We start from the raw sequence: 21,566 nt of genomic DNA, 5'->3' as shown, positions 1-21,566 counted from the left end.
TTCCAACAAGGGACGATATTGTTGCTTTGATTGATGGAATAGTGTAGAATTTGTTATTAATAAAAAACACATGTGTTTACTCGTTCTACAACCTCAATAAATGTCAACATTGTTAAATGTCTGCAATTTAAATGTCTGTTGTGGGACGCTAATAATCACCTTGTGGAACGGGCCATGCAATTCACCATCCATGAGAACAGAAAATTGTTGGAAGGTAGAACTTTCAATAGTGACAGAACCGACATGATAATTGGTTCCAACATCACAATCTCTCATCTTCTTCTTCTTCTTACTTCCAGTCTCTTCCACAAATACTTCTAACCAAGGCTGACTTGGAGCGACAAGAGAACCTCTGTCTCCAAACAAGCTACACGATTGAATTGAAATTGAATTGTACGTCTTGGCAGGTTCTTGAATTTCAGCTGCACGGTTTTCTTCACCAGTAGGATCCATTGGAATATAGCTGACAGTGAGTGGGGTACCTGTAAATTTGAATTGCTTGTTATCCAAAATCTCTTCAATGCTTGAAGCTTCAATCTTGTTCTCACGTTGGAATAAGTGAGCCTCTGCCAAAATACCAATATCCAATCGTTGACAGAACGATAATGAAATAAATTCCTTGGTCTTGGTAGATTTGGATTTTTGAGCATCTTGAGTACCAGAGGGAATGATAATGACTTCGTTGGTCAAGCATTGTGTATTGTAAATGTGAACTGGATAAGAGACGTTGCCATCAATAAAATAGTCATTCAACAGACTTCTCATGAACTTGTGCGGAGTCTTGACCTTCTTGTTTGGCTTGTATTCGGTGGTTTTAACAAGATCTCTCTTGCTCAATTTCATGTGAGGAACAAAAAGACTTGATTTTCTCGCAGAGGAATAAGATCTACCTGATCTCTTATCAAAAAAGTCATCTGCTGTAGTTCTATTGAATGAGAACAAGTGTGGTAATACAGGAATCTTACAAAGAAGAGGATAGAATACATGTCTCGAATACCATCCATCGTACTTTTCAAGCCAGCTGGAGAGATAGTTGTTAATACCAAGTGGCAACAAGTATACTCTCAAGTCCACAACTGGTTTTGTCTTGAAAATGTTATTCTTGTGTGCCAAGAAGAGAGAGTGAACAAAGCGATGCAAAGTTCCGCTACCTCCTGCAACAGCAACATCAATTTGAACAGATTCTGCGTCTTGAGGTGCTTCCTTACGAGCATTCTCAATCAACATTTCAAGCTTGTCGTAATAACATGAGCGAGGAAAGATCTTCTTCTCCATCTTGAGTTTAGTCAATTCATCCTCTTCAGGCATGACAATGAGATCGACCTCAACATCGGGTAATTTAGGAGCTTGAGCTCTTACCAACTTGTAAACCTCACCTGTTGCTTTGAATGATTGCATTTGCTTGGCAAGGTTCAAGAGCTTGCTCTCCTCTGCATATGCAGCACATACTTCGTCATAGTATTCAGAAATGGCATTTGCCGAGAGCTTTTCCAATTCTTTTGACATTTTCTTGACCTCTGAGTTTGCAGACTCGTCAAAAATGTTCAAAACCAAATTAGCTCTGCATTGAATAATATCGTCCTCAGCAAAATTATTACTCATGTCAACTCTTTCCATCAAATGATCAGCAGAGTGAGAAAATCCATTGAAAAGAATGTTAACCTTTCTTCTCTTCATGATGCTCTTTCCTTTCACAACAACTCGTTGTACACTATTCTCGAATCGTTCTCTCATGAGAATTCCAGGATTATTTTGTTCCTTAAGACACATACTTAAAACATTGTGGCACAAACCACCAATAGGGAGAGGCTCAAGGAAAAATCTTTGCAAAAGTGACATGAGCTCTGGTAACTTTTTGCTCTTTCTAGAAATCACAAGTTGTGGTAAAAATATTTTCATAAAATTGAAAACATTCTTAAGAGCTATAGGATCATAACTCTCTGAAATGAGAGACTTGTTTGAACATGTGGAAATGACCAATGTCATGAGATCGTTCAGCACATTTTCTGTATACTTGGGCAAGTGTGAGACAACAGTCTTGAGTCTCTCATAAATAATTGCTCCGATCGAAGTAAGTGGATCATGCAAGCTCAAGGATGGTCTTAAAGCAATATCAGATTCTTTCACAACATCATAGTCCACACAAACATGCATATATTTGTACAGAGTGTCAACAGGTGGGCATAATGCTTCACAAATCTCTTCTCCTATGGAATCGTTATGGCATTGGAAACGAAGGTTTTTCCAGAGTTGGAGAACAGACATGAGTGAAGCATTTTGAAAATCAAACTTGTAAAATGATGATACAAAAATGAGAGAGAGCATGATTGCTGATCTCTCGTGCAATTGGGCCTTTGAAAAGTAGTCTCCATCAGAAAAGAAGCTTGTGTTGAAAGAGAAGCACTTGTTGTCTTGAAGAGAGGAAATGACATCGGAGAGTTCCAAATCGTCATTGGTGAGTACGTCAGATGTGACGGAAGCTGAGCCAGAGGTACTTGTCGTGGACTCTCCAGGTTTTGAAAGGTCATAGTATGTATTCACAAACTCTGAGATACGTTCATCTACTTGAACGACCAAGTGTCTATGGTTGTTGTGATGATTTTGTGTTATGTGAGGATTTTGTGAGAATGTTGTTGAAAATTATAATGTAATGATGATGACGTTCGACGATGATGTTGCGGTGAGAAGGTCCAATTGATGACCGTACATATGATGATTTGAAATTCATGACCGATTGTGATTCAATTCGACAATCATTCACAGCGCTGAAAGAATACGTACCTATTTTTGACTTCCTTTCTCTTTGCAAGAAGTGGATTGTGAGCGTCATATTTTTGAGAACCTAGTTGAAGACTTTCAATGACTTCTTGCAATGATATTTCCTTGTCATCAACATATTGATCATTTTCAGAGTTTTCTGTCAAGTCTTGTTTCAATTTCAATGCCTTCTCTTCAAGAATTAAAAGTTTTCCTAATAATACAGTCAAGTACACAGTTGCCAAGCTGGGATTGGTTAATTGATTCCACAGCTTTTCATAAGCTTTTTCGTCAACACCGCTTGTTTTTGTTTGCTTTCTCTTGAGTGTTTCATTGAGTTCGGCAACAAACTTTTTCACAATTTCGTGATCGTACTGAATTTGGTGTGAATCTGTTTCGCTCATTTCTTGTTGATGAGATAAAGTTTCGTCGGCTGATGTTGGTGATGATAAATTTTCTGTACCGAGAAGTTTTGTAAATAATTCTTCCTCGTCCTCGGGTGATAATAAAGGGAATTGTTGTTCAAGTTCTAAAATCACAAAATCAAATAGATAGGAGAGGGTCTTGATAGTTGAAAGACACTGAAGTGAGTTTGTAAAACAAAAAGGAAGAAAATAAACTTTGTTTCGATCAGAACTTGCAGCTGATGATGACTCTGCTATACCTCCTTCAATCGTTGTTGTGGTGGCAGCAAGGAGAGGTGATAGTGATGTGTAGAAAGGAGCTGTTTGCGAGAGAGGATAATCAAGAGGGTTCAGCAACAGCAGTGGCCCTTTACTCTTTTTTTGTTGCTTGTTTGACATGTTGATTATTTGCGTTTGTGATGGTTGACGTTGGCTGTGATGTTAAACAAGGGAAAATACTGTGGAGTGATTTTAGAGATGTCTGCTGAAGAGATAGAATTTGATTCCGAAACACAATTGATGTGGGTAATATTAAAGAAGAACCCCAGTAATTTTGTTGAGTACTTTCCTCTCACTACGGAGAACAAATGACGATGAAGGCTAACGTTAAAATTATTGCAACAAATAACACTAATAATTTTGATTTCAAAATCACCAATTAAGAAACGATGAAATAACTGAATAAGATATAAGGTTGCTCACGTTTTGAACTCCGAGTTCAACAAGGCTTCTCAAAGGGAACAGTAGAGAATTTTTCTTGCCTTATTCAAAGCAGAATAGACGGAGTGATTTTTTTGTTTCCTTATTTCAATTCGAACGCCAACGGCCTTGCATCAACGTTGATCAGGATAGAGAGAACCAAAGTGTTTGTATCATTATCATTGTTGTTGATGTTGTTTATTTAAGCACCATAGTTGAATCTGAAGATGTGATTGGTCACATAGAAACCACCATTTTCATTGGTCAAGTGGAAGAATTCACAGAATGGGTGTGGATGTTCATTGTCAATCTATTACACGAAAAAGTGTAATACAGGTGGTGGGTGATCCATATCATGTTATGGAATTGATGTGTTATTTTACGACGCAACGAAGCAAACCAAAGTGTATGGCAACATGCAAAAATACATTCAACGTAGATTCATTCCGTTTTGTTGAGTTTTGTATCATTGGAACATTTAGTCCAAAAATTAATTGTTTTCATAAAGGAATGTAAAATTAATGATTCATATTAATTCATGAATTAAAATTTCATTATTCATCAACGCTTGGTGTGTGATACTTACAACAACACTTCCAGTACACAAAATATTGACACCTCCGGACATACTTGGCTGACAATCGCACACGTTAATATCGTGTCTTACAGTGTTGAAAGGTAATTCAGTCAACTTTTTCAAAATCTCGACTCTTCCTTGGATCTTGTCCTTTTCCCAAGTGAGTAAACTGTTGTCAGTATATAAAGGAGCAATATTTTGACGATTTTGATCAAAAGTACTATAATAGTGCTTGACAAAAGCTTCTCCAACTTGTACGTAGTCCATGATGATGATGATAATGAAGGAAATGATTGCGTAATTACAGCGTAAGACGAAATGAAAGCTTGAAAATATTTTTTCTAACAACAAATTTTAATTGTGAACGGAATTTTTGAACCTCACCCAAATTCCTTGAGAGGGAATTCCATGAGTTTGTTTCATCTTCTTGATATAAGGATCATCATGGCAAGAGCATGTAAAGAAAGAACGATGGTTCTAATCGTCTCTTCATCATGATTGATGAAGAGAATTGCTTCCGAGATGAAGAAATCCAAATACAAAAAAAATTCAAATTATTCATCACCGGAACAAGCATAAACAGTCTTTGTATTCGGCTTTTTTGAATAATTTTCATACAACCACAACAAATCATACGGCCATCATTATTTTCATCAACTCTATCCACTATGGTAAGTAAATGATGAGTCTCACTGTATTGTATTACTCACCATCTTCTTGAATACAAACTTGTATCAATGAACACGGTGTGCAGTCTGTAAAAATCAATCAGGAAGTAAAAGATATCACCCGAGTAGAACGAGTGGGAGCTCACTCTCATATTCGTGGTCTCGGTGTGGATGATTCCTTCTCTGCTCGTGCAAGCTCTGAAGGTATGGTCGGACAACAAAAGGCTAGAAAGGCAGCTGCAGTAATTCTTCAAATGATAAAGGAAGGTAAAATTGCTGGTAGAGCAATCCTTATCGGAGGTATGTTTTCATAGGTTCATAGGTTGTTACTAACTAATATTCTTACATTTAATTGAAACGTTTTTCTGACTGTTTGGTTACCAATGCTTTCACATGTTCGGATTACCTTGTTGTCTTATTATTTGCAAAATTTACTTGTAAAAACATTTGGTGGAAATAATGAAATTTGTGATTTTGTCGATTGATCGGAATGTATTTAAACCTGAAATCGAAACGGCCCTTTTTTCAACTCTCTTTGGTCATTATGAAAAACAGGTCCTCCAGGATCAGGCAAAACAGCCATCGCAATGGCCATGGCTCAGTCTCTAGGACCTGAAACTCCATTCACAATGCTTGCCGGCTCTGAAATTTTCTCACTTGAAATGAGCAAAACTGAGGCTTTAACACAAGCATTTAGACGAAGTATTGGAGTTCGTATAACCGAAGAGTCCGAAGTTATTGAAGGAGAAGTGGTAGAAATTCAAATTGACAGACCTCTCGATGCTAGCAGCGCGTCACAAGGCAAAACAGGTAAAATCACATTAAAAACAACAGATATGGAGACCATTTATGATTTAGGTGCTAAGATGATTGAAGGTTTGCAAAAAGAAAAAGTTCAAAGTAAGGACGTTATTTCCATCGATAAGGCAACAGGAAAAATTACAAAACTAGGTCGTTCAATTTCTGCAACTGGTGACTATGACGCAATGGGACCAAATACAAAATTTGTTCAAACGCCAGTTGGTGAATTACAAAAGAGAAAAGAGTCTCAACACATGGTAACATTACACGAAATTGATGTCATCAATAGCAGAAGTCAAGGTTTTATTGCTCTCTTTGCTGGAGACACTGGAGAAATTAAGTCTGAGGTCAGAGAACAAATTGACCAAAAAGTGGCTGAGTGGAGAGAAGAAGGTAAAGCAGAAATCGTTCCTGGAGTTTTATTTATTGACGAGGTTCACATGCTGGACATTGAATGCTTTTCATTCTTGAATAGAGCCATTGAAAGTGACATGGCACCCATCTTGATTATGGCCACAAACCGTGGTAATAGTACTGTAAGAGGAACTGATATTAAGAGCCCTCATGGTATTCCAATTGACTTGCTAGATCGTACACTAATTATTTCTACCTCTTCTTACAGCAGAGAAGAATTGAAACAGATTATTCAAATTAGATGTGAAGAAGAGGATGTAAAACTGAGTGACAAGGCTCTCGACCTGTTGGTATCAATTGCAGGAAACACGTCATTGCGTTATGCGTTACAATTAATTACGACATCTGCTCTTGTTGCACAGAAAAGAAAGAGCACCGAGGTTGGTACGGAAGATATAAGAAGAGTTTTTGCGTTGTTTGTGGATGTGAAACGATCTCAAACATTTTTGGAAGGCTTCCAAAGTCAGTACATTCTCTCGACATCAGTTGCATCAGGAAATGCCTCAACAGTACAAGATACAATGGATACTATGGAATAAATTTGCATTGAATTACAAGAATGAAATGCAGTACTTTCGTAAACTTTAATGTACAAATACGTTAAACATAATACACCCTTACTCGATTTGATGCAACCAAGTTGTCACCATCATAGAAAGCAGTGTCAATGGTCACGTTTCCGGACAATACTTCAGGACCAATGGTGCCTTCTTTTGCAGCTTCTATCACCGACTCCCAAGAGTTGACGCTGTTTGGAATAACAAAACCGAAATCAAAATCCCATCTCTCAATGTCGTTTCCGTTGAGCTTTACAAGCTGAACAAGTGAAAGATTTTTGAGGGGTTGAGAGCACGAAAACACAATTTCCCTCTGCACTTGTTGGCATTTCAATATTTCTTTTGGAATTTCTGAGGGTGTTTCAAAATGAATATGCAAAATGAGACGCAGCTGGGCATGATCAATCACTTACTAATTGCAATTTCTCCCTTATTGTTGTCGTAGGGAAGGCCAGCCGACCAATCCGACTCCCAAAGTATTTTACTTTTTGACGCCATTTTCATCTTCTCGCTTTGAATACATGATCATATGGGTCACCAAATTCCGAGGCATTATCAAGGTAAATTATCTCTATCAATATACAACTCTGCCTCATCATCACTTACATTTTCAATACAGCGTGTTGATGTTGTGAGGTCATTTTTTAAGGAATGGCATTTTCGGATCAAGTTCATACAACTTGCAAGTATACAATAAATAATGATTATAAATATTCATTCGTGAACAGTCCATGACATACAATGATCATAATGCATTTGCACACACAGAAAGGATACCAAGACCACAAGATTCAACCAATGGTAGTGATACAACTATTGTCTTGTGGCATACATTTCCTCAATCTCTGTCTTGTATCGTTTCACAATATTGGCACGCTTGAGCTTCATGGCGGCAGTCAACAACTCATTGTCAGGTGTCCACTCGTCGAGCAATAATTTAAAATGTTTGATTTCTTCCATTCGTTGAAGATTATTCTTCTTTGCTTCTTCTTTCAACGAGGCAGCAACTGCCTTGATCACTCTTGGGTCCTTAATGATTTGAGTCAAATCTCCTGAAATTCCATGTTCTTGAGCCCATTGTTTGGTATAACCGGGTTGAACCAAAATGAGAGCTACAGGATAATCTCGATCTGAATCACCATACACCATAATTCCATTTGGAGAGACGAATGGACAATTGCCATAAACACTCTCCAATTTTTCAAGAGCAATGTATTCACCATGGGCGAGTTTGGTCAAATTCTTTTTACGATCCACAATACTGAAAGATCCATCTTTGTGTAAAATGCCAATGTCTCCAGTGAGAAAATAGCCATCAGATGTGTACGATTCTTTAGTGAGTTTGTCTTGTTTGTAGTAACCAAGAGAAATGTTATTACCCTTAATGGCAAGCTCACCACGAGGTTCCTCGTCATGGATGGTATATCCCATTTCAGGAACAGAAATTAATTTAATTTCTATGTCAATAATTCACAGAACACAACCAATGGGTTAGTTGATGAGTAATGCATCATGGTTAGTGAGACCAAGTTCAGAAACACTTACGACAAGTAATAATGGGGGATCCAATGTTCTTTGTGGTGAATGGTTGGTAGCCGTATTGAATTGTACCACCGGCGGATGTTTCCTGTTCATTCAATAAGTCAAGCACGTTATATATATCATTCAAGTTAAATACAAAGTCTAACTTACAGTCAAGCCATATCCTTGAATTACTGAACAGGACATGCACACACGTAAAAACTCGTGCGACTCTTTTGAGAGAGCAGCTCCTCCTGAAAAAATCAAAGCCAAGTTACCTCCTACAAGCTTTTTAAATTTGTTGAAAACCAAAAAGTTCCATACTGGGGATTCTCTTCCATGTCTAATGGCATCTAATTTGTAATTGTAGGCATTGTGGAAAAGCCATTGAACAAATGGAGGAGATGATTTAATTTTCTCAAAAGCACCCTTCTTGATTGTGTCAAAAACTCTTGGAACACCAACTAAAACAGTTGGTGCAATGACTTCAATATCACCCTTTGGTTTAGCTCCTTTGTCGCTTAAAGTCTTTGGATTACCATAACCAATTTTTCCACCACGTTTCAAAACGACATGCTGTTCAATCACAAGTTATTGCGTTCCAACTATCATATAAAACCGTGTACATACCTCAGCAGCCATTTCCAAAATGTGAGCTAATCAGAGACAAAGCAGAATTGTTCGTTCATAAGAAAATTTTCAGTTTTCAAATTCATACATACCGAGTGGTAAATAGGCAAGATAATTGTATTCAATGCTTGTATCATCTCCAATTTTTTGGTCGGCTCCTGCAATGATTGAAAGAATGTTCTTGTGTGAAACTGTTAACATGTTATTATGAAGAATTAACAGGCATGAGAAGTAAAGTACAATAGATGTCAAATTGAAATTTGTTAGCTCAGTGATGAAATGAAAAATATAAACTTACGCATCACTCCTTTGGGTTGAGCAGTTGTTCCACTAAAAGTACATTCAGTTCAAATGCATTTCGATGTTAATACCACTCAGATCAATTGTCGTCATACATACCTCGTGTACATGATTAACGCAAGAGAATCAGTCGTTGGCTCTTCCTTGACAGGAATGACACTATTACTCTTGTAGTCAGATTCACCAATTTGTTCAACTTCCTCAAAAGGTAAAACCTTCAATCCCTTCTTCTCGAGGGCTTCAACTGCATCCTTTGTCTTCTTTTTATCGCTCTCATCGGAAACGAGGGCCTTGGTGTAGACGATATTCTTCAAGCTTGGGCATCGTGGAACAATAACATTGGCAATTTTACCAAGATTCTTCTCATTGACAAGCATTCCAGGCAACTCTGTCTCATTAATGGCAGCACACAATGATTCATCACCCAAACTAGCGTAACAAGTCATGACAACCATATTGTATTGATAGCAACCATGAAGAGCCATCAACCATTCCTTTCGAGTGTCTTCATAAATTCCGAATAGACCACGTGAATTCAATCCAGTGACTCGAGCAAGACCAGCACCAAAGTTCCTAATTCGAGAGTAAATCTTGTCGTAATTTTCATAGGTCAAATCAGCGAATTCAATAATTTCCCAATCATGACCTTCTCTCTTTTCAACGATTTTACGGATGGCTGGTCGATAACCCAAGCAAGGTTTGTCCTTGTTATTGGCAACGACTTTAGCCAATAATTGCTTCATAGTATTGACTCCTTCAATGGGAGTGTAAGCCAAACCGTCCTTGCTTTCAATGGCTCTTCTTGGTTTGGTTTCAGTTTTTGGATCATAGGAACCATCATCAACTTCAACACTGTAGGATTTTACGTTTTTAAAAACTTCCCGAAGATCGTGAGTGGCCCAATTCAAACCAATCGTAAATTTAAGAAGATAATACACTAGAATATCCAATACATTGATGCCGAAGGCAACCACAGATCCAACAAAGCTCAAAGCAAGTTCTAATAATTTGAGCATGATGATGTGTAGAAGTCTATGAACGTAAATGATCAACAGCCAATGAGAATTTTGCCTATTTTTTTTGGTTTGGCTTAAAAAACCGAGCATGATTCTTTGCAAAGAAATAATTCGCGACAACAAGAATACGTGCAATTCTCCTGTTGTTCGGTTTCTATTAAAATGATGGAAACAAAAGAGTGCGCTGATTGTACGAGGAGAAAGATTGCGATACTTCACATTCATTACGAAAAGTTCGCACTTTGAAGACACAAGAATCAACTACAAATGTAGTTTGTCTCAAGTAAGGATCATGAAAGTTCAGAGTGTTGTGCAGATCCTACTAGAAAAGGTGGTGCGATTTATTGCATTTTAATATTTTCCTTCTCCTTATTGGCATTTGCTGTGACTAATGTAGTTGATAATTGCTGCTTATATTTCTGTCTAATTGACTCCAAATCAATAGAAGATGCAGAATTAACCTTAACTTGGGCCAACCGTTCTTTAATGCTTTGGACGTTGGCCAAAGAGCTGGAAAGTGAAACTGTAGATGTTGTCGATGAAGAGAGTGAAGAGTGTGCAGATGAGCTTCTCAACTTGAGTTCCTTTCGATAGTCATCAATAGAGAATTTCATCTTGTTCATACTTTCTGAAGAGAGAGAATGATGAGGCTTGGATGAGTAGGAGGTAGTGTGACTGCTGGTGGTGCTGAGACCGTTGCTGTTCGTGCTTACACTACTCTCAACAATGGAGGCAATTGCTGAAACTGAACTTGTTGAATTAATAGCTGAGAGTGATGGTGTTAAATCTTTAAGGACAGGTCGTGATGATTCAGGAGGTGTCAATGTCGAGGAGAGTGTTGAACTAGTTGGTACGCTCGTCAAATATTCACTTCCCAATGACTTCTTTTGGCTCTTTGCTTGTTCATGAGCTGCAATTTTTGCAATCGATGAAACAATATAATCCTGGAAGATTTTTCCAAATTGAGTGGTTGCCAAAAACTCGCTCAACTTGAATTCAGGATGTTGTACTTGGAAGTGATACAATTTGTACAGGCCTGATTTGTTGGTTTCCTTATTACCAATCATGGTACAAATTTCCTTAAGCAACTCGCTCTCAGATTGTTGTTGTTGAGAGCAAGAACGAACTGGGGAGCCGATCACTCTCGAAGAAGAGGAGCTAACCAAAGAGGAGTTGGAAATGGAAATGACGTTCAACTCATGCTCAATGTGAGCAATCATGACCTTATTGAGTCCATTCATGTTGGCTCTCAGTGTAGATCCTTTCAGTCTCACCAATGTTTGAATAATTGTTTTAATGGCCACGAATGGACTGTCATCCTTGCCTTCAAAAAATGTTTGTGGATTGTTCGTCATAAAATGTTGAACATCTAAAAGCACATTATTAATATCAATGATTCCAATAGTCTTTTCCAAAGTTTTGGTAAGTTTGTTGAGACACTTGATCAAAACTCGAGTAAGAATGGATGGTTCTCGTTCATGATCCAGACATGATTTTTCAAGCATGGAAATGAGGCAACCGTAGGCAGTTGTTCGTGAAGAGTTTTCTAGAATCCTGAGAATGAGGCTGTTGAGGGCTGACATCATCTTATCTCCATACTCAATGTATGGCAACTTTTCATTGAGCAATAATCGGAGAAGAGTATCCAATAGGTGATACAAAGACTTCTTTGTGACTGCAACAGCAAATGGTCTTGCTTCAAACAGTCCCATGAGAGTATTGATAATGATTTTACAAATTCTTGGACCTGACAAGCCAATAACAACCGAGTCAAAAACAACTTCAAAAAAGTTGGTAAGAGCAAACAGCAATGCCTCTCGGTTCATAGCAATTCCCATATCTTGTGTCTCAACAAGCTTATCCAATGCTTTCATAGCGTTCATGGCATTCTCAAAGTTGCTAATCTTAGTGTTAGAGAGAATGGAAATCACTTGATCAACTGATAATTTGAGTTCCTTCCGTTCAGGAATGATGGTTTGAACCCTTCTTGGAGTGAGAAGATTGGTTGGAGAAAGAAGGAGTAATTGATCGGTTGGGGCCTGAGTGAACTTCATCTTCTTTGGTGTTGTGAATACACTGTCTTTCACTTGATTGAAATTTCTCTTTCCAGGAGTGGATGGTGCACTGGGACTGTCTGGCACAGTGATGGGCCTTGAAGAGGTACTCGATGATGGAGTTGATGCGAACAATGATGCTTGTGTGAGAGTTCTTCGTGATGCCGCGTTCTTCTCCTCCTCTTGACTTGGAGATGGCTCTCTCAATTGTCCAATAGTTTGCCTGGCTTGCGTTTGTTGTTGAACTTGCTGTTGTCTCTTAATATCTCCAATGGTCATTGCTGCTTGAGAGAATGAAGCCTGTGTTGTCGAGTAAGATTTGTTTGGCTCAATTTGTCTTGTTTCCGTCGAGATGGGTGGTTCTTGTGAATTGCTTGACAATGTCGTTGTTGGTACAATATTTTCATACTTGGACACTATCGAGAGAATGGTTGTCTTAAATGCTGGTTTAAGGTCCTTACAATTTTCCTTTACAAAATCAGCGCCAGTGGATTGGATAATCTTTTCCAAAATACTTTCAGCCAATTTTCTAGAGCAAGCTTTTGGATCTTGTAAACTGTTGATAATGGATTTGACAATTGGTTGAAAGGTGTCTTTCGTCTTGATCTTCATCTCAGACATGTACGTATCAATAAATTGGAGAGCATCCTTTCTTCCGTCTGGATGTCCCTTCTCGTTGGTCAATACTTTATCCATAGATTTCAGAATATTTTCCATTGGAATATACTTGACTAAGCTTTCCAAAGTCTTGTAAGTATCTGCTCGAACGCTCTTATTGTTGTGACCTAACTTGGTAACCATGTATGGAACAATAGCATTTGTAAACTTATCCATAGCACTGCCAACAGCTTCACCGATTAATACCAATAATTCAAGAGTCGTACTCAAAATCTTAACATTAGAGTCATCGAGCCTCTTCTTTAAAGACTGAATGAGATTGTTAATATTTGGTGTAATTCTCTTGTTGGCTTCAACAATGATATTCTTCACTTCTTCCAATGCTTCAAGTCTCACTTTCCAAGCTTTATCTTCCATGTCCTTAAACAGTTTTGAGGTGAGCTTTCCAGAAATGTCCGTTCTTGGTAGCAGGTCTTGGAATGAGAGGGCACAACTTGTACTCTGTGCTTCCGAATCGTCATCTAATGCCATAGCATGTGATGCGCCACTCTTTGTTGATTTTGAACCTTTGATAAACCTGGTTGCAGGTGGAGTGTCGTGTTCAACTTTTTCAAAGTCCTTCTTGATCGTGTCCAAGGTAGCAGGTTTAACATCTGACAAAAAGTTCAGCAAACCTTCACCCATGAATCGTTTCATTGTGCATAGACACATGGTGGCTCCCTTTTTCACTTCAGGTTTGCTGTGACCCAGGCATGTTTTGGCAAATTCGATGTGGGCCTTAATATCAATAGTTTGCAAGGCAAACTCCTCCAACGTCTTAGACATCCATGTGAGCCATTCTGAAATGACTTTTGGATTCTTGTGATCTTTGAGAAGTGAATACAGTTGACCAAAAACAAACTGAGGAGAAAAGTATTCGCAAAATTTGGAAAGACACTCTAGGCATGAGTCTTTAAGTTTGGCTTGAGTCACCTTTTCAACCATTCCATCCATAAATTTGGTAGCTGCTCCTGTTGAAAGAGATAACGAATGGTCCATAATGTACATGGCAACTTCTATGACTTTGCCCAGTACTTGTGCATTGGCATCTTTCCATCCAGGTTTTTGGTAAAGAGTCACTAGTAGTATGTTGGCATTTTCATTAAGTGTATCCTTGTCCATTTCAGAAATAAAGGTAAGAAGGCCTTCCATGGCTTCAAAGCGAGCTTTCCATTGTGAAGATCCAATATTTTCCATGAAGGATGGAAGTAATTCTTCAGCTCTCATCAGAGCTTCTTCATTAGAGACTGGACACGTCACAACCAAGTCCACACTTGCCACCGTTGGCTTAGCTACGGAAATGGTCTTTTTCTTGTTTGGAGGGCCATTGGTAGTAGCTGCTGTCGATTCTTCTTGCTTTCGCTTGACAGCTGGATTCTTTTGAGGAGGAGCTTTTTTGATGGATGGGTCTGGTTTCTTTGCTTCTGGTTTTTGAGATGAAGTTTTGGACTGTGACTGCATGGGTGCAGGTGAAGCGCCAAAACTAGACTTGAATTCCTTCACCTTCTCAATTCGAATGTTATCTAGTTTGGAAAGTAAGGATCAAAGTTTCGCTCTCCAACAAGCCACAAAATTCGCCCAAGGCATTTGAATGATGCCTCCCGTACCTCCTTGTTGCTGTCTTCTGAGGCTTGTACCGATGCATCTGTTAGAGCGGTAAATAATGATTCAATTGCAGCAAAGCTTGATTTTCTAGACAGACACTTTTCTACACAATTCAGTGCTCCAATTTTTTCAAAGGGAGATTTGCTACTGATGGAGGAAATAAGCAGAGGAGCTAATTCGGAGAAAGAAACAGAGGTTTCTTCAATGGAAGAAACAGCATTGGCAATCATTTCGCTGAGTTTCTTATCCTTCATCTTGGGTAAAAGTTTCTCAGTGAGTTCTCTTGCGTATGTACAGAAATTTGCTTTCAATCCTTTCGAAAGCAGTTCAACACACTCAATGACGAGCTTGGTCACTGCAAGATTTTTCTCTTCTTCAATGACTGCAAGAATCCGAGCCACAATGGGTGAGTAGTCTCCATCTTCCAAACAAGGGTAATCAATTAATTGTTTCAGTTCTGAAAGAGCATCTCGCTTACTACTCCACTTTTCTTCTTGAATAGTTGTGAACCATGATTCTGAAATTTTACCCAAAACGTTCACAGGTGTTGTATCCTGTTGAGGAGAATGAGATGCACTCGATGATGAAGGGAGAGGTTTTTTAGTAGGTTGCGGAAGTGGTTCATCTTCCATTGTAGTTTGTTGAGTGCTGCTAGTCGTTGTTATTATTTGAACATTCTCAGAGGAATCTTCATTGTTACTGGACTCTTGTGGGTCCTTCTTTTTTGCAAATGTTCTTGCTTTGTGTTTACGTGGAGCGAGAGGTTTTCTATTTGATGAGGATGTTGTGGATGATGAAGCAAAACCGGAATCCATTGATTGTCCCTCTTCCATCAGTTTCTTTTCAAGCATTTTCATGAAGAGATCGGTCGAATCCTTTTCCTCTTCTGTGTTGCTTGAATCCTCGGAGAAGGATTTGAGTGGGATTTCGTCTGCAGACATTTTTTTGTGAAAATTTTTTTTCAGGATTAACGTTCACTAGTTTAACGTTTTTGGCGCTAAATCTTTGGCGGGAGTTGGACCAGTCTTTCATGTTTTTGTTTCTGTCACAAGTTGAAAAGGAACAACTGATCAGCCATAAGTCAGTTTGAATTTGAACTACGAAGATGATTAGACAGTTACGTGCATTTCAATGTGTGGATCCAAATTTGGACTGAAATATGAAACCGTTGTTCATTTCAAAAAGGGATGGTGATCAGAAAAACTGCCGAGATGAAAGAAAGACCCAATACTTTCAGACATTTGATTTCGATCTAAGAAGAGCCCTATTCATGACACACTTTTAAAACCCCTTAAATCCAAAGGATGGCTTCAAAACCAAAAAAACAAATCCACAACCATGAAAACAGCAATAGCAGCAATCTTCTTTTTGCTTTGACACTTTGTGTCATTTCCGCTCAAGGAGGCATTCGTGCAGAGACTCCAACCTTGAGTGCACATTCATTAGCTCATAGAAAACTCGTGAAAAAGGTGAACAGAAAGTATGGCAGAAAACTTATCAAAAAGTATCTCTGCAAAAAGGTTAAAAAACTTGTCAGAAAGTTGAAGAAGTGTTTAAAGAAGATTAAACTATCCAAGAAACTCAAAGCGCTCCTTAAAGCAAGATTGGTCAAACTCTCCAAATTAAGAGCTCAAATTAAAAAGATTAAAGTATGTAAATATGGAAAGGGCGTCATTAAGATTTCTTTGAAGAGAATTTTGAAGCTCAAGAAAATTTTGAGAAAGGTGTTGAGAGGAAAATGCTTTGCTGCCAAGAAAAAGAAATAATTCGAGTTACATTAAACATTCTTGATCTTCGTTATTCTGTTTTTGTTCTGTTTCCTAGCCACTCATCATTTTGATCGTTTCAGTTCAGCTCGTAGCAGGAAGTTTCTTTCACAGCAAAGGTGCTTTGTGTTCTGTCATCAATAATTTATGATAAAAACACCTTCTTTTGATCGTACAAAGTAGAGTAATGTGGTTCTCCAGTACTTTCTTGTTCTGATCTAAACCCTGGATATCTTGTTTGAATAACCTTTCTCCCTTACACACAGAAGATTTCTCAGGAAAGGGAACAGTTGTGTACCATTCGTCTTCATCTTTGGGAGGTATTTTACAAAATCCAAGTACTTGAATTCCCTTTGTTGGAGCCAGATTGAGATTATGAGGAACCTCATCAGCTTCTCCTAGATATCGATTATATACCTTTCCCATGAGAACTGGTCCTGAAACTGCAAGAACAGAAAGGAAAGAATTTTTCTGTTCAAGCTGTCGCGGCACGTCTGGGTAATACTTGTTCCTTACGTTGTAAATGATCATGTCCATGGCAGTTCGAAGCATTGGATGTCGAGGAATGCTTCCAATAAGACCATTACTGAAACCAAAAGGCTTGTCCATCTCCACGGGAATAACAAAGGTTGCATTCTTTTGTATCCATTTTTCAAATGGCGACAACAGCAACATGTCGGAATCCACATAAAAGCCACCATGAATCCAAAGAATGGCACATCTCAAAAAGTCGCTCTTGAAAGCCCTTGGACGCAAATTCCGAAATGCAAAGACTTCATTGGAATCGGCTCCAAAATGATCGATCAAAAATTTCAACGCATTTCCATCATCATAATACCGATGAATGTATTGAGGGTTATTCATTTTAAAAGTGTTCATTGCTTTTCTGAGCCCGGAGGCAGTTCACTTTCATTGTGTGGTCTTCCTATAAATACACTTGATGTATAATTTTCGGTATGGAGACTGTATTTTTGTTAAGCGTAGCATTTTCTTTTGTTATTATTATAGAATCATTCTTTTTCGTACTGCTCTTCCAAAATGCACCAATGAACATGATGAAGATAAAAGAAATAACTGCCATTAACAAAAGATGCATCTTTGATCTCATTTTTTCATATGCCTTATTTAAGAAGAGGTAGATAACCGCTAAAATGTGCTTATTCCTCGAGTCTCTGCATGATTAGGTCTTAAGCTCAACTCTTTAATGGAAATAGCTGGTTATGTCCTACAAATAGGTGTCAATTCCTTTTCTCAAAAGATGAGCCATTCTGGTTCTTTACTTCACCTCGTCATCCAACACTCTCAACATCTAAAAAAAATATGGAACGAGTACCTGATAACATTGTGCTGGATCGTTTTGCTCATTTTGTGGCTACAGATCAGTGGAACGTTGAATCCAACGAAAATATTATTAAACACATTTACCCTGATCGGAGAGAGCTCTCAAGCTTGTTTGTTTACAAGGTGGAGAATGATGGATTAATCGTTTCCGGAGAGGGATACAAACAACTCTATAAAAGACCTTTATTTGGAGAGATCATTCCGAAGGCTTTTCAAAACGAGAAGAAGGAAGCCAAGGTCGGAGATAGCTTTGGACCAAGTTGGACAACCTTTTGGTTTGAGTTGAATGTGCAAGTGCCACCACAGTGGAAAGGATTGGATGTACATTTGCTATGGAATAGTGATAGTGAAGCATTGCTATTCGACAAGAATGGAAAGATTCTTCAAGGATTAAACGGTGGTGATGGATGGGTAAGTCCAAAGATTAATTTTCTTGACATGCTTGATGATGAAATTTTCTTCAATCTTGAATCTTGTTGTCGACAGGATAAACGTGAGGAGTTCTTTATAGATGCTGACTTGTTGGATGCTGATGGAAGAGCTACTTTTTATATTGAGATGGCCTGTAATGCAATGTTCGGAAACGGGTGGAATGGCCAAATTAACCCTCCAGATCCTAACAGATATTTCACATTGAAAAAAGCTGAAATTGCATTGTTCGATAGATTGTGAGTATCTCAAGTTCAAATTTGATTGACATTGGAGTTTACAAACTATGGCTACTCTTATCTCATTAATAATATTTATACATATTCGATCAGAGCATTTGATCTCATGTATGATTTCAAGATTGTTATGGAATGTGCCAAAGAGTTTGACAGCAAAAGGCAAAGAGCAAGAGAGGCAATTATTACCGGAAATGACATGCTTAAATGTTTTGACCCATACGACAGAGACAGTTGGCAAAGAGCAAGAGACATTGCAGCCAAATTTTTGGGAAAAAAGAATGGAGATACTTGTCACAATATCGTTTCCGTTGGCCATTGTCATATTGACATTGCTTGGTTGTGGGTATGTTTTGTTTATGTGAATGAGGTTAATTGTTTTGCAATTTTTCGCTTTTTGCTACTGACCCTTATTAAAGCCCTACTCTGAGACGAGAAGAAAAGCTGGAAGAAGTTGGGCAAATCAGTTGAGATTTATTGACATGTATCCACAGTATAAATTTGTGCAGTCACAAGCACAGCTCTTTGAATGGGTAAAGGAAGATTATCCTGAGCTATTTGAAAGGATCAAGCAAAAGGCAAAGGAAGGACGATTCATTCGTAAGTTTTTTTATTAATCATGATGACTTTAAGAACTCATTCTTGTTATATCTTTGCAAAAACCAGCAATTGGAGGCTCATACGTGGAGTGTGACGGTGTTTTACCAAGTGGTGAATCTTTCTGTCGACAATTTTTGTATGGACAACGATTTTTCAAAGAAGAATTTGGTGAATATTGCACAGAGTTTTCTCTTCCCGATAGCTTTGGATATTCTGCTGCATTGCCTCAAATTATGAGATTGAGTAAGATCGACTCATTCATCACCCAAAAGCTCTCTTGGAATCTTTTTAACAAATTCCCTAACTCAAGCTTTTTGTGGGAAGGTATTGATGGATCCAGCGTGTTTGCTCATTTTCCTCCAGCAGACACCTATAATGCCAGCCTTTCAGTGAAAGAGATTCTTTTCAATGAGGAGAACTTTAAGGACAAGGAAGTATCTCAACATTCCTTGTGTTTATTTGGTAAGTTTATTATTATTTAATGAGATGAAACTTTTGAATTCTATTTTGAACAATTGTTGTTGCTACCCTTTAATTACAATTAAGGTCATGGCGATGGTGGAGGAGGTCCTGTCCTTGATCACATGGAACGTGCACAAAGACTCTACGACGTACAAGGTTTGCCAAAAATCATCCAGGAAAAGCCCAAATACTTCTTTGACCGATTGAAGGAGGAAAATAGAGGGCACAAATTGAAAGCATGGCGTGGAGAGCTCTACCTAGAATTGCATAGAGGTACATTCACAAGTCAAGCAGCAGTAAAAAAGGGTAACAGAAAATGTGAACTACTACTTAGAGAAGCAGAATTGTATAGCGCCTTAGCAAGCCGACTCACTGGATTTGAATATCCGCGAAATGAGCTCACAAAACTTTGGAAGACTGTTTTGCTCAACCAATTCGTAAGTAATTTTGAAAAATATTTGGAAAAGACTCAAGCACCTATTGTTGTAAATTTCGATTCTCGCACAGCATGATGTTCTTCCTGGAAGCTCGTAAGTAATTGTATTGTGACATTTGCGTATTCATTAACCTATTATTCGTGAAAACAGTATTGAATTAGCATATGCAGATGCAAGACAATTACACGCTCAAGTACTTGAAGAGGCCGGCAAAATTCGAGAATCTGCCCTGGTAGCTCTCAACCAACAACAATTAGAAACGAACAGCGAAGAAAAGGAGAAGGTCGTTACTGTATGGAACTCTTTGCCATGGGAAAGAAAAGAAGTTATTGAATTGGATGTTGTGGATAATTTGACAGATGATAAGGCGTACACACAAAAAACATCCAATGGAAAATGTCTTGCAATTGTGCAAGTCCCCTCCACTGGATACAAAACTGTCACTCTGCAAGAGCTTGTGGTTGCTTCTGCTGCCTCTACTGAATCTATGGTATCTCTTCAACAGAAGAATAATTCATTTGTGTTAAGCAATCAATTCATTGAGGTGACTGTCAATGAATATACAGCGACTGTTGATATTGTTGATTTGCAAACCAAACGCAAGGTGGTTCAAGACGGCAATCGTTTTGTCATGTACAATGATAAGTGTCTCTTTTGGGACGCTTGGGACATTGAGGTCATGCACAATGAACGTGAACTTCCAATTAAGGGCTATTACGAAGGAAGCGTATCTGTTACTGTACTTGAGAGCGGACCATTGAGATGCTCCTTGCAGGTTTCATTCCCTATTAGTGAGACCAGTAGCTTGTCTCAAGTAATTTCTCTTTCATGTGTATCACCTCGATTGGAATTTAACACTCAAGTCGATTGGCATGAAAAGCACAAGTGTCTAAAGGTGAAAGTCCCATCAAGAATCTTCTCAGATTATGTCACCTATGACCATCAATTTGGATTCATTAGAAGATCTATTTTGAAAAACACAAGTTGGGATGTTGCTCGCTTTGAGGTGAGCTCTCAGAAATATATGTGTATTTCAGAGTATGGAAATGGAGTTGCTGTGATGAATGATTGCAAATACGGTTGCTCAGCTACACAAAATGGTGATCTCTTTTTGACATTGTTGCGTGCTCCAAAGGCTCCTGATGCCAATTGTGACATGGGCCACCATCAATTCACATTTGCCATTCATCCCTATGTTGGTTCTTCATTCCAAGACGGAAGAATAATTCAGAGCGCCTATGAGCTCAATCAACCTTGCAATGTTTGTGTGTATGACAGATCACTTCCAAAATCCTCTTCAGAGAAAGTTGCAGCAGTTGAAAATGAGGAATCGCTTATTTCAATTTCTTGTGAGCAAATACTGTGTGAAACTTTGAAAATGTCAGAGGATTCAGAACAACATTTGGTGTTGCGTATGCATGAATGTTATGGAGCTCACGCTCCTCAAAGCGTGTTATCCATCAAGTCTCCTCAAGCACCAAGAGAAGTGGTCACCACTAATATTTTAGAAGACGCTGATGAGGAACGTTACCAACTGCGATTTACACATGCAGATAACAGAATCAATATTCAAGTTCCACCACTCAAACCTTTCCAAATTCAAACCATCAAGATCAAATATTAAGACTGTCATTA

The 21,566-nt window shown here is 38.4% G+C and overlaps 10 protein-coding genes across 10 annotated transcripts; 3 read left to right on the top strand and 7 right to left on the bottom strand.

Moving 5' to 3' along the window:
* Window positions 1–93: 93 nt before the first annotated feature.
* On the bottom strand, window positions 94–3,560 carry C9374_001451 (uncharacterized protein; the record flags this gene model as incomplete). The annotated part of the gene is made up of 2 exons (XM_044690503.1): window positions 94–2,581; window positions 2,782–3,560. 2 exons carry the CDS (start codon window positions 3,558–3,560, stop codon window positions 94–96), a joined length of 3,267 nt encoding a protein of 1,088 aa, XP_044551849.1.
* Window positions 3,561–4,062: 502 nt separating this feature from the next.
* On the bottom strand, window positions 4,063–4,704 carry C9374_001450 (uncharacterized protein; the record flags this gene model as incomplete). The annotated part of the gene is made up of 2 exons (XM_044690492.1): window positions 4,063–4,170; window positions 4,447–4,704. 2 exons carry the CDS (start codon window positions 4,702–4,704, stop codon window positions 4,063–4,065), a joined length of 366 nt encoding a protein of 121 aa, XP_044551848.1.
* A 401-nt stretch (window positions 4,705–5,105) lies between these two features.
* Window positions 5,106–6,859, top strand: C9374_001449 (uncharacterized protein; the record flags this gene model as incomplete). The annotated part of the gene is made up of 3 exons (XM_044690480.1): window positions 5,106–5,108; window positions 5,192–5,405; window positions 5,661–6,859. The coding sequence occupies 3 exons, from the start codon at window positions 5,106–5,108 to the stop codon at window positions 6,857–6,859; spliced, it is 1,416 nt and encodes a 471-aa protein (XP_044551847.1).
* Window positions 6,860–6,920: 61 nt separating this feature from the next.
* Window positions 6,921–7,518, bottom strand: C9374_001448 (uncharacterized protein; the record flags this gene model as incomplete). The annotated part of the gene is made up of 3 exons (XM_044690469.1): window positions 6,921–7,228; window positions 7,291–7,388; window positions 7,484–7,518. The coding sequence occupies 3 exons, from the start codon at window positions 7,516–7,518 to the stop codon at window positions 6,921–6,923; spliced, it is 441 nt and encodes a 146-aa protein (XP_044551846.1).
* A 172-nt stretch (window positions 7,519–7,690) lies between these two features.
* C9374_001447 (uncharacterized protein) lies at window positions 7,691–10,344 on the bottom strand (the record flags this gene model as incomplete). Its single annotated transcript, XM_044690458.1, has 7 exons — window positions 7,691–8,334; window positions 8,423–8,504; window positions 8,570–8,974; window positions 9,029–9,054; window positions 9,121–9,219; window positions 9,327–9,358; window positions 9,428–10,344. 7 exons carry the CDS (start codon window positions 10,342–10,344, stop codon window positions 7,691–7,693), a joined length of 2,205 nt encoding a protein of 734 aa, XP_044551845.1.
* A 341-nt stretch (window positions 10,345–10,685) lies between these two features.
* C9374_001446 (uncharacterized protein) lies at window positions 10,686–14,516 on the bottom strand (the record flags this gene model as incomplete). The annotated part of the gene is made up of 1 exon (XM_044690447.1): window positions 10,686–14,516. The coding sequence occupies one exon, from the start codon at window positions 14,514–14,516 to the stop codon at window positions 10,686–10,688; it is 3,831 nt and encodes a 1,276-aa protein (XP_044551844.1).
* Window positions 14,517–14,578: 62 nt separating this feature from the next.
* Window positions 14,579–15,601, bottom strand: C9374_001445 (uncharacterized protein; the record flags this gene model as incomplete). The annotated part of the gene is made up of 1 exon (XM_044690436.1): window positions 14,579–15,601. The coding sequence occupies one exon, from the start codon at window positions 15,599–15,601 to the stop codon at window positions 14,579–14,581; it is 1,023 nt and encodes a 340-aa protein (XP_044551843.1).
* Window positions 15,602–15,964: 363 nt separating this feature from the next.
* On the top strand, window positions 15,965–16,426 carry C9374_001444 (uncharacterized protein; the record flags this gene model as incomplete). Its single annotated transcript, XM_044690425.1, has 1 exon — window positions 15,965–16,426. The coding sequence occupies one exon, from the start codon at window positions 15,965–15,967 to the stop codon at window positions 16,424–16,426; it is 462 nt and encodes a 153-aa protein (XP_044551842.1).
* Window positions 16,427–16,534: 108 nt separating this feature from the next.
* On the bottom strand, window positions 16,535–17,290 carry C9374_001443 (uncharacterized protein; the record flags this gene model as incomplete). Its single annotated transcript, XM_044690414.1, has 1 exon — window positions 16,535–17,290. The coding sequence occupies one exon, from the start codon at window positions 17,288–17,290 to the stop codon at window positions 16,535–16,537; it is 756 nt and encodes a 251-aa protein (XP_044551841.1).
* Window positions 17,291–17,746: 456 nt separating this feature from the next.
* Window positions 17,747–21,555, top strand: C9374_001442 (uncharacterized protein; the record flags this gene model as incomplete). Its single annotated transcript, XM_044690403.1, has 8 exons — window positions 17,747–18,178; window positions 18,254–18,435; window positions 18,529–18,778; window positions 18,852–19,032; window positions 19,099–19,494; window positions 19,579–19,931; window positions 20,002–20,024; window positions 20,082–21,555. 8 exons carry the CDS (start codon window positions 17,747–17,749, stop codon window positions 21,553–21,555), a joined length of 3,291 nt encoding a protein of 1,096 aa, XP_044551840.1.
* Between the last annotated feature and the right edge of the window lie 11 nt (window positions 21,556–21,566).

This window comes from Naegleria lovaniensis (genome assembly GCF_003324165.1).
Source record: "Naegleria lovaniensis strain ATCC 30569 chromosome Unknown tig012, whole genome shotgun sequence".
NCBI lineage: Eukaryota > Heterolobosea > Eutetramitea > Acrasida > Naegleriidae > Naegleria > Naegleria lovaniensis.
The sequence above is the reverse complement of the archived record's forward strand: the minus strand, read 5'-3'. Positions and strand labels throughout refer to the sequence as shown.